This window comes from Lynx rufus, unplaced genomic scaffold (genome assembly GCF_022079265.1).
Source record: "Lynx rufus isolate CCGP_SWC_20201006 ecotype Redwood Valley unplaced genomic scaffold, mLynRuf1.p SCAF_29, whole genome shotgun sequence".
Lineage (NCBI taxonomy): Eukaryota > Metazoa > Chordata > Mammalia > Carnivora > Felidae > Lynx > Lynx rufus.
The window spans coordinates 634,037-645,440 of NW_025814844.1; the positions used below are offsets into that span (position 1 = coordinate 634,037).

The 11,404-nt window shown below is 47.2% G+C and overlaps 1 protein-coding gene across 1 annotated transcript; it reads left to right on the forward strand.

The window, feature by feature from the left end:
- The first annotated feature begins 521 nt into the window (after positions 1 to 521).
- Positions 522 to 11,133, forward strand: LOC124519877 (uncharacterized). Its single transcript, XM_047090343.1, has 7 exons — positions 522 to 563; positions 722 to 974; positions 1,182 to 1,305; positions 3,542 to 3,756; positions 4,410 to 4,480; positions 4,719 to 4,823; positions 10,490 to 11,133. The coding sequence occupies exons 2-7, from the start codon at positions 753 to 755 to the stop codon at positions 10,662 to 10,664; spliced, it is 912 nt and encodes a 303-aa protein (XP_046946299.1). The 5' UTR covers positions 522 to 563; positions 722 to 752; the 3' UTR covers positions 10,665 to 11,133.
- Positions 11,134 to 11,404: the final 271 nt, after the last annotated feature.

Here is an 11,404-nt window from a genome sequence, read left to right on the forward strand (position 1 = left end):
TAGGACCTTCTTAAACCCATAAGGAGCAGCTAGATGCTGAAGAGGCAACATAAAGTATTGAGCAAAGTAACACAAAGTATTGAGTTATACAGGGGAAGAGAGAAGATAGAAGCTGGGGGAGGGGTGGGTGGATTTGATGCTGGAGAGTAAATCAGGAGTGGAAGAGTGAAGTCTGGGGCAGATGAGTCGGGCTGAGTGAAGTCCTTGGGGTGTTGTCTACAGACCGCAAGGAGAGTTGGTGAGCTGTCGGAACAAGGAGGAGTGAGGGCCTAAAAAAGAGTTTGGGTGCGGACCATGTTCTCTGCGTGCCATGGCCCGCTCCCTCATCAAGTCTTGCGGGACCCCATCAGGACCAGGGTTCCGCCGCGCGCGCGTGAGTGTTCGCCCCGTCGAAGGCGCCAGAGCGCATGCCCAGAGCAGCGGGCATTGTCACGTGCGTCCCCCTCGCGCGGATTGGCCCCCTGCTAGAAAGCTCCAGGGGGATTGGCTAGAACGGTCGGGGCGGTGGCTGCGGCTCGCGGAGAGAGGCTGCGTAGGCTCGGCGGCTGTGGGAAAGAGAGCAGGTGGGTCCCGGCGGCCCCCGCCCCTACTGGCCCCGGCCCGCCCTCGGCGACCGATCCCGGGCCCTCGGGAGAAGCCCCTCTCTCCTGGCCCGAGGCGGGTGGGAGTCGGCGCGCCTGGAGCCTCGGTGGCCCCGCCCCGACGACCGTTCCGCCCCCAGGCCACCCGAGCCAGCCCGCAGCGCCTCTCGGATGGAGGTCCTTGACGAGTTCGACAGCGAGTTCTCCCAGAGCGTGACCTTCTGCCAGCTCATCTCCGAGGAGGACTTCGAGAGGCAGGCGGCCACCTACACGGAGCGCGCGCTGCGCCGCCTCTTTCGCAGCATCGACCGCAACCCCGCGCTGGCCGAGAGGGTGGTGCGCAAGGGCAAGCTGGCCGAGTACGAGGGGCGCGGGCTCCTCTCCTTCCTCTGGGTGCGAGTCCGCCGGCGGGGCTTCGAGGGATGGGGCGGAGCTCTGAAGACTGGAGGTTTGGAGCGGGTGTGGGGAGGGCCGTCGGGCGTAGGTGGAGCTGCAGGGTAGGGTCTTCCAGGAGGCCCAGGAGGCCCAGCGTGGGGAGTGCTGTAGGCAGCTGTGTCACCTCTCCCGCTTCTTCCTGCCCTGCCTCTCCCCTTGTTGTAGGCGAAGTTTTTCTGTGCAGTCCAGGGGGAGCTGAATTGTTGCAACAGCATGGGTGCCCTGGAAATGCACCAGCGCCTGGAACAGCTGAAGAGGAGCATCCACCGCGTGCACCTCTACTCCCAGGGTGAGGGTCAATCTCTGCCAGCACACCTGACTTAGGATCCCTGATCCCTGATCCTGTGCTTGGTACGTTTTCGATTGTTTGGTGTTTATTTTTTGAGTCTTTATTATGAAAACGAACATAAACAAAACTGGAGACTGCAGCGAACACTCAGATACTGGTCTCCCTTCAGCTTCTGCAATTCTCCCCATCTTGCCATGCTTGCTTCATCCCCCATTTTCTTTTTCTGGAGCATTTTAGGGGAAATCTCAGACATCATTGTATTCTTCAATACTTTAGAATGCTTTTTTTAGATATTAGAAAAAGACATTTTGTGGGGCGCCTGGGTGGCTCAGTTGAGTGTGTCTTCCGCCCAGGTCATGATGTCATAGCTCGTGGGGTTGAGCCCCAAGTCAGGCTCTGTGCTGACAGCTCAGAGCCTGGAGTCTGCTCTGGATTGCGTGTCTCCCTCTCTCTCTGCCCCTCCCCTGCTCATGCTCTGTCTCTCAAAAATGAGTAAACATTTAAAATTTTTTTTTAAAAAAGATATTTTGTAATCACAGTGTTACCCCGGACATAATTGACAACAGTTCCATAATATTAGCTGATACTTAGGTTGGTGTTCAGCCTCTGACTTTCCATTACTAGGATGGCTATATACTTTGTGTCCACATTAGGACATATGTGAGAGTGAAATGGAAGGGGCCACTTTAATGACCACACAGGGATGGCAAATGAGTATAGTGGCCACATCTGTTGAAACCTCTTGAGATAGGATGCCCTCACTTTTGTCCCCCCTGCCATCAACTTGAAGAACTGCGTTGTCCTTTGGGGTAATCCACTTAATGGGTTTATATCTGTTGTTATGGCTCATTGGTGTTGTTTGTTTTATTCTCCTCTGCCTGTGTGTGTGTGTGTCTGTGTGTCTGTGTGTTTAAGTTTATTTATTTTGAGACAGAAACAGTGCACACAAGCAGGGAAGGGGCAGAGAGAAGGAGAGACAGACTCCTAAGCAGGCTCCCTGCTGTCAGCACAGAGCCCAATGCGGGGCTTGAATTCACAAACTGTGAGATATGAACTGAGCTGAGATCAAGAGTCTGACTCTTAACTGACTGTGCCACCCAGGCGGCCCATTCTGCCTGTATGTCTTGGACAGTCGTTCTAAAGCCTTGATTAGATTTGGGTTCAGTTCTTTCAGTGCATTTGTCTTCAGTGATAGACTACCTAGTGGTGGAGCTGCTTGCTTCATTATGTTAGGAAGCCTGGCTCACCTGGGGGTCCTACTTCCCATGATGGTAAGTGTGAGTGCTCCACGTCACCATTTCATCCCAACCCATGGCATATGTAGCTCCTACCATAGTCTCCCAAGGTATGGGATCCTATTTATCCTCATTTTATGAAAGAGAGCATAGAAGCCCAGGGAGGGTAGCCAACTATGTGACAACAATGTCACATAGTAAGTAGTAGAATCTGGAATTGAACTCAGGCTTGGGTTGCTCTGAGGCTCAGGCTCTTAGCTCTGGGTCAGTGCTCTTTGGTGGTGGTCATCATCATTCTAGATGAGCCGTTCTAATGGGTTGTATGAGGCACTTGTTCACACCCACTTTGCTGGTTTCCTATAACTCTGAACAGTAGAAATAGCCAGACTTGTTGAATATAGGAGGAAAACCTAATACAGAAAGAGGAGAGGGGGTAGGCCTGAGGGTCCTGCTTCTCAAAGATTCTCTCCCTGAGCCCACCTCTGTAAGACCTTGTACATATGGGTTTCCTTACAGAAAAAGGAGCCTTTGCACACCCTTAGGATGGCCCTGGGGCTGGGTGTAGTTGGTGAGCTTACTGTCCAGAGCCTGGATACCTCATGAAGGTGCTGGCAGACTCAGGAGCTTTCCACAGTGCTTGGGCATAGGTGGCAGACTGACTTGCCTAGGGCAAGCCAAGCCCTCGTTGGTGGTGATACTCTGTCACTTCCCCTGAAATTCTGGCCTTGGAGTCAGACAGTTGGGGTATGGATCCTGCCTGTGCCTTGTACACTTGGAGCTTACAGTTGTATCTGTAAGAGAGACAAAAATACCTTTTCCCCATGGGATAGTTATGGGCTGATGAGATGGTACATGTTGGTGCCTGTCAACAGTGGCTCTAGGCATTATAATGTGGTCCCTTTTGGGGGAGGAACCTTGTGAAGACCCTATACTACTGTTGGGCTCCCACTCTATCCTTTTCTGGCTGTGGGGTAGGCACTCACTGGTCCCTTTTGTCACAGATGCCAAGAAGAAGAGAAGAAAGCCAAAACTGAAGAAACCAGAACCCATCCTTTTGCAAGACCAGTCCACCTCCCCATGCCTGCCACCAACCGTGCTGCCACCTCCACCACTGCCATCCACTGCTACTACCGTGGCCTCCATGGTGGCCTCATCACCGTCTGTCTACACTATGCCTAGGGTCTTTGGCCCCTTCCCTCCTCTGCCCAGCAAGTCGGTCAGTGAGTGCATCCCCCACTCATGTGGTCCCAGGAAGGGCAGCCTCTGCCCCTCGCTCAGAACCACCCCAGTGGTTCTCCTGGGCCCACAGCAGTGGCTCTCAGAACTTTGTTTTTAAGTGGCAGAACTCTATCTGCAGGCACTATCTTGGGTGGAATGGTGACGGATAAAGCAGATGAAAAGGGGTCTGCTCTTGTTGAAGGGTTGGAGGCACAGAGTTTTACCTGCTGTGCTTCAGCTGAGTGAGGCAGTCCCCAAAACACTGGGCAGAATTCTGGGGTGCCCAAAGGACAGGTGGAGAACCATGGCTGCCCCCCAATGTCTCCAGCCCCACACCTGCCTCGCCTCATGGGTGGTGTTCTTGCCACTCTCTAGGTGCCTCTGCAGTGTGCCTTCCTATCTGCCTGTCCCTGCTAATCTCCCCTTGTCCCGCACTCTCACTCTAGGCAGACCCCCATCCTCTGTCAGTTCCCAGCCCCCATCACATTCTCTGTTACCCTAACACCAAGCTCGAGGTGGGCACTGAGGATGACCCTGACGTATTTGTCAAATGAAGGACAGTCATGTACTTCCCCTGGTTCCTGTATAAGGTGTTTTTTTTTCTCAGTGAGGCCCCCAAACTTGTCCTAAGATTTTGTTTCTATACCGCAGATAGAGAAGTTGGAAGTTACAAGGTCCGAAGTGAAATTAAACTGGGCTGGCCTGTCATCGAACCCAAAGAGGTGTAAACTTGGGGCAAATGAAAAAGGAGTGTTTTGGGTAGCTTGTGTGCCAACACTCGGTTGCCATTTCTTCCCTACCTTGTTAATCCTCACAATAATCCTGAGGTGTTGTTATTCCCATTTAATAGGGAAGGAATCGAGGCTCGGGTCTGCTCTGTGTATAGACATGTGCAATGAGGCTGGGAAGGGCCTGCCTGGGAGGAGCCCAGAGCTGACGTTACCCTCTCCGCTCTTTTAGCCACATGGTTGATCTGACCCCCTTGGTCCTCAACCCCGGAGGCTTCCATTTCTCGTACTTGGCTGGAAACAGTGCACATCAGCTTCGTTGCCCTGGCTACCCCTGGTAAGCATGCCTCTGACACCATCCTGGCTTGCCTGGCTTGATGGCATCATGGCAGTGTGCATGAGGGCCAGAAAAACGTTCTTTATGATAGTCCTTTGCGTTTCATGAAAAGACCCTAATGTAATAGGGTGCTGGAAAAGTCACTCCCCCTTCCTAGTGTTTGTAATGGCAAGATCAGAAACAAGCAGCTCAGAGACCCACTAGAAACAATTCTGTCAACTGTGGGCAGCCCTAAGGTTTATAGACATGTGTCTTGCAAAGCAGGGATTTACTGAATATGGTTGTTGGTTTGTTTTTTAGTCGCCTGTTTTTTCCACTTAGGGTGTTGTTAAGTATTTCCCATGTCATTCCATGGAGTGTTATTTCAAAGTATATATTTAAAAAAAAATTTTTTTTTTCAACGTTTATTTATTTTTGGGACAGAGAGAGACAGAGCATGAACGGGGGAGGGGCAGAGAGAGAGGGAGACACAGAATCGGAAACAGGCTCCAGGCTCTGAGCCATCAGCCCAGAGCCTGACGCGGGGCTCGAACTCACGGACCGCGAGATCGTGACCTGGCTGAAGTCGGACGCTTAACCGACTGCGCCACCCAGGCGCCCCTCAAAGTATATATTTAAACTGACCACTTCATTGCTTCAGATGACATAAAAAAAAAAAAATACTGTTTTTTAGAGGAGTTTTAGATTCACAGCAAACTGACAAAGTACTGAGAGCTCCCCTCTACCCCCTGTCCCTACACAGGCACCCCCACTATCAACATTCCCCACCTTAAATTGATGAACCTACCATGCCACATCATTATCACCCAGAAGTCATATGTTTGGGCTCACTCTTGGTGTTGTACATTCTGTGGGTTTGGACGAATGTATAATGACATGTGTCCACCATTATAGTATCATACAGAATAGTTTCATTGTCCTCAAAATCCTCTGTGCCCCTCCCTCTTCTGTAACCCCTGACAACCACTGATCTTTTTATTGTCTCCACAGTTTTGCCTTTTCCAGAATGTCATATACTTGGAATCCTACAGTATGTGGCCTTTCCAGATTGGCTTCTTTCACTTAGTAATACTCACTTTTAAATTTCCTCCATGTCTTTTCATGGCTTGATAGCTCCTTTCTTTTTAGCACTGAATAACATTCTATTGTCTGGATGTACTGTGGTTTATTTATCCATTCATCTACCGAAAGACTGATTCCAAATTCTGGTAATTATGAGTAAAGCTGCTATACACATAGATGTGCAGGTTTTTTACAGACATAAGTTTTCAACTCTTTCACCAAGGAGCATGATTGCTGATCACATGGTGATAATATGTTCAGTTTTGAAGAAACTACCAGTGTAGCTATAGCATTGTGTATTCCCACTAGCAATGAGTGAGAATTCAGATGGCTTCTTTTGTAAGAAACCTACGCAGTTCTATAAAGCTGATTCTAAATTTAGTTGATGGAAAGTTTATCCAAGATGACACCCAAAGAGTAAGCAAACCTTTAAAAATATTTTTGGCATACTTAGTAATGAAAGATGTACACATTAAGGTTGCTAGCATGTATGTTATATACCTGTCAAAAAGCCCAAAGTAGAGAATCCTGTGCTATTGAGGCTATAGGCAGAGACTCATTTTTGCTGTGAAAATAATATAAAATGGCTTTATTCTTTTTTTTTTATTTTTTAAAATCTTTATTTATTTTTGAGAGAGAGAGAGAGAGACAGAGCAAGAGTGGGGGAGGGGCAGAGAGAGAGGGAGACACAGAATCTGAAGCAGGCTCCAGGCTCTGAGCTGTCAGCACAGAGCCCAATGCGGGGCTCGAACTCACGGACCATGAGATCATGACCTGAGACGAAGTTGGACGTTTAACCGACTAAGCCACCCAGGCGCCCCTATTCTTTTTTTTTTTTTTTTTTAAGATTTTATTTTTAAATAATCTCTACACCTAATGTGGGGCTCGAGCTCACAACCCGGAGATCAAGAGTTGCATTCTCCACCGACAGAGCCAGCCAGGTGCCCCTGTTTTAATTCTTTTAAAAATTCTTTTTTTGGGGGGGGGGGTGCCTGGGTGGCTCGGTTGAGCATCTGACTCTGGCTCAGGTCATGACCTCATGGTTCATGGACTCAAGCCCCACATTGGGCTCTCCACTGTCAGCATGGAGCCCGCTTTGGATCCTCTGACCCCCTCTCTGTGCCTCCCTTGCTTACATTCTCTCTCACAAATAAATACTTAAATAAATTAAAAAAAATTTTTTTTAAGTTTTTTTATTTTGAGGGAGAGAGTGTGGAGGAGGGGCAGAGAGAGAGAGAGGGAGTGAGAAAGAGAATCCCAAGCAGGTTCTGCACTATCAACCTAGAGCCCAATGTGGGGCTCGAACCCACAAACTCTGAGATCATGACCTTAGCCTAAATCAACGTTCGGATGCTTAACTGACAGCACCCAGGTGCTCCTAAAAATTCTTTTATTGAGATAACTTACATAGTATCATATAAATTCACCCAGTTACAGTGTCAACTTAAGTGGCTTTTTGTATGTTCACATTTGTGTAGCCATCACCATAATCCAATTTTAGAACATTTCCATCATGCCAAATAGGAGAGACTGAAAAAACAACCCATAGGAGAAAATATTTGTAAATCATCAAAATCCCATTCTAAAAATTGGGCAGAGGACTTGAATAGACATTTCTTCTAAGAAGACCTACAACATGGCCAATAAACACAGGAAAAGATGCTCCACATCATTAGACATCAGGGAAATGCAAGTGAAAACCACAGTGAACTACTACTTCCCACCTACTTCCATCAAAAAGACAGACAAAAGGGGCACCTGGATGACTCAGTTGGTTAAGCTTCCAACTCTTGATTTTGGCTCAGGTCATGATCCCACAGTTCTTGGGTTTGAACCCTGAGCTGGGCTCCGTGCTGACAGTGTGGAGCCTGCTTGGGATTCATCCTCTCTCTCTCCCTCCCTCCCTCTCTCTCTCTCTCTCTGCCCCTCCACCCCCTCAAAATAAATAAATAAATAAACTTTAAAAAATAAAATTAGTTTAAAAAGACAATGACAAGTGTTGATGAGGATGTGGAGAGATTGGAATCTCTAGTGTGTGGCTGGTGGGAATGTAAAAGGGTGTAGCCACCATGGAAAAAGGGTATGGTGGTTCCTCAAAACACTAAACAGAATTACCATATGACCCAGTAATTCCACTTGTAGGTATATGCCTGAAAGAATTGCAGTGGAGACTCAAACAGATACTTGTATATGAGTGTTCATAGCTCCAGTATTGACAGTGGCTAAAAGGAGAAAATAAGCCAGGTGTACCCAAGATGAACAAAATGTGGTCTATCCATATAATAGAATGTTGAAATAAGTGAGATAAGCCAGAACAAAAGGACAGGTTATTGTCTGGTTCCCATTACATGAAGTATCTAGAGTAGGCAGAATTCTTTTTTTTTTTTTTTTTTCAATGTTTATTTATTTTTGGGACAGAGAGAGACAGAGCATGAACGGGGGAGGGGCAGAGAGAGAGGGAGACACAGAATCGGAAACAGGCTCCAGGCTCCGAGCCATCAGCCCAGAGCCTGACGCGGGGCTCGAACTCACGGACCGCGAGATCGTGACCTGGCTGAAGTCGGACGCTTAACCGACTGCGCCACCCAGGCGCCCCTAGAGTAGGCAGAATTCTAAAGACAAAGTAGGTGAGAAGTTACCAGGGCCTGGGAGAAGGAGATGAGTTGTTGCTTAATTGGTACAGTTTCTGTTTGGGATGATGAAAAAGTCCTGGAGATAGATAATGATGATGGTCACCACAACACTGTGAATGTGTATAATGCCACTGAATGGTACACATAGAAATGGTTAAAATGGTAAATTTTGTGCATATTTTACTACAATAAAAAAAAAGGAAAACCTCTAGCACCACTAAGCTGTCACCCCCAGTTCTTCTCTCCCCCATCCCGAGGCAACCACTAACATTTCTCTGTGGATTTGCCTATTCTGGACATTTCATATAAATGAAACCATACAATAACATGGTCTCTGGTGACTGGCTGCTTTCACTTAGGATAACGTTTACAAGGTTCATCCATGTTCTAGCATGTGTCAGTTCTGAATTTCCTGCTTTTTAAATTTCTTTTTTAAGACTTAATTTTTTTAGAGCAGTTTTAGGTTTACAACAAAATTGAGAGGAAGGTACAGAAGTTTCCTCCATGTCCCCTGCCCCCACACATGAATACCCTTCCTTATTGTCAATATCCCCCACCAGAGTGGTGTGTTTATTAACAACTGATGAACCTATATTGACACTTCAGCGTCACCCAGAAGTCCATAGTTTATACTGGGGTTCCTTTTTGGTGGTGTACATTCTATGGGTTGACTTTTTTTTATGGTTGAACAATATTATTCCACTGTGTAGATATGCCACATTTTATCTGTCAGTTCATCAGTTGATGGGCATTTGGGTTGTTTCCATTTTTGGCTCTTATGAATAATACTGTTATGAACATTTCTGTGCAAGTTTCTGTGAGGACATAGTTTTCAGTTTTCTTGGGCACACTCTTTATAAATATTTTTTTTATTTTTGAGAAAGATAAGAGTGTGAGCAGTGGAGGCACAGAGAGAGAGGGAGAGTCTCACACAGGCTCTGTGTAGAGTCCAAAGTGGGGCTTGAACTCACAAAACTGTGAGGTCATGACCTGAGCCGAAATCAAGAGTTAGACGTTTAACTGGCTGAGCCACCCAGGCACCCCTTCTTTGGTATAGTCTTAAAAGTGGAATTGCTGGGTCATATGGTAAATATATTTTGAAGGACTGCCAAAGACACAAGTCTTATCAGACGTAGCATCTGCAAAATATTTCCTCATATTATGTGGGTTATCTTCTCTCTTTCTCTGGTCTTTTTGGATCACCAAAGTTTAAGGTTAGTCTTTTGAGAGGCAGTTTATCAAAATATCAGGAGCCATAGATGTTCTCATATTCTTTGCTCTGGTATTTTCAATTCTGGGAGAGTTTCAATTCAAGGAGATGATTAAGGGAAAGAAAAAAGCGACTGTGTACAAAAGTGTTTATGGCAGTGTAAAAGGAGAAAAAATGGAAACAGCTTAAATGTGCATTCACAGAATTACGGAATATTATGCAGACATAAAATTATGAACATGGTTAAACCTGATTATGTAGATTCATGAATTATGTGTAAGTGGAAACAATAAGCTATCCAATCAGATCATCCTACCTCCTGGTAGGATGGAAGAGTAGGAAGGTGACTGACTGCCGAGTGATGGAGAAGGGGTTGCCGGCAATCACTTGTGCAGTGTTGTTATGATGCAAAATGTAGAAGCAAGGCATTGTTGGCATCATCAGATCCTCACAGAATTGTGGGGCCATGCACCAGGGCTGGGCCATCATCAGAACTTAAACAGCTGCAGAATGGTCTGCTGCATGGTGTCCATGGTTCCTTTAGCCATTCTTTGATGGATGTTTGATTGTTTCCAGGCTTTCATAATCACCAACATTGCTGTGATGAACAGCCTGGAACAAAACATCCATGGGAGAGCATTATGGAAGTAGAAATGTATTGAAGGCCATCCCACAGCCTTAAGTTTTGTCATGCGTACTTCTGATGGCTCTGTGTGCCGGTATCCCACCTCATGGACATGTGTTGGCTGTCTCCTGCACAGGACCTTGGCCTGTAGTGGCTCCCCCAACACCAAGGAGACACCATCCCCTCCTGTGAAGACTTCCATCTTCACCCCGCCTGTCTTGCTCAAGTTCCAGCCTGTGGCAAGACCCAAAGATGACTCTGAGAATGACCCTAGCAGCACGGAGTCTGTGCCCCACAAGAGGGGTCCGTAACCTCTTTCCTACAGACCACGGCTAGATCAATGAATAAAGTTCCCATGGAGGTGCCTTACTTGTGCTGGGCTCCCTAAAGGCTGTGCAGTCCCTTGGGCTTCGTCCTGCTGGAAGAGTTTGTCAGAATAGTGCAAGCCAGAGGCCCTTTAGTCTGAGCCTGCATACAGTAATTGTTCAGGTCAGTGCTACTGTGAAGTCCCCTTGCTTGTTCTCTAACTTGGGAATTTAGCCATGGCACTTTGAAAGAGAAATGAGTGAGGAGACAGCACTGCCCTTCTCTACAGTGACTCTGTGGCCCCTTTGAGCTTCACTTGACCTCACTGAATTGCAGTTCCATCATTTTTTCCTACACCTGGGCTCTAAACTCAAGCCTTATCTGGGTGCAGGTTTAGAAACAGTGATCTGTTCCCTCCCTGGAGGAAAATAAGCTGGCATGTTAGTTTCCAACTTGGCACCTCCCTAAGGAATTTCAGAGATGTGACTCTTGTTGTTGCTTTACACACCAGCCTTAGAGTCAAACCTGCATGTGAGACATGAGCCCTCACAAAATGCTTAATGACTGCTGGACATTAGCAGATACTTGTTGAACCCTTGTGTATGCTCCACACCTTGCTTGGGACTGGAGATAATAAACCAAGCAGTTGGTGTCCCTGCTCTTAAGGAGCTTACATCCTATCCTCCTCTGTGTGTGTGTGTGTGTGTGTGTGTGTGTGTGTGTGTGTGTGTGTGACTGTATGTGT

What these genes read in the sequence shown, in the direction of transcription:
- LOC124519877 (XM_047090343.1), top strand. Translation starts at nt 753, where the DNA reads ATGGAGGTCCTTGACGAGTTCGACAGCGAGTTCTCCCAGAGCGTGACC. An exon ending in GGCTCCTCTCCTTCCTCTGG is followed by an intron (nt 975 to 1,181) that starts GTGCGAGTCCGC and finishes CCCTTGTTGTAG; the next exon opens with GCGAAGTTTTTCTGTGCAGT. An exon ending in CGTTGCCCTGGCTACCCCTG is followed by an intron (nt 4,824 to 10,489) that starts GTAAGCATGCCT and finishes TCTCCTGCACAG; the next exon opens with GACCTTGGCCTGTAGTGGCT.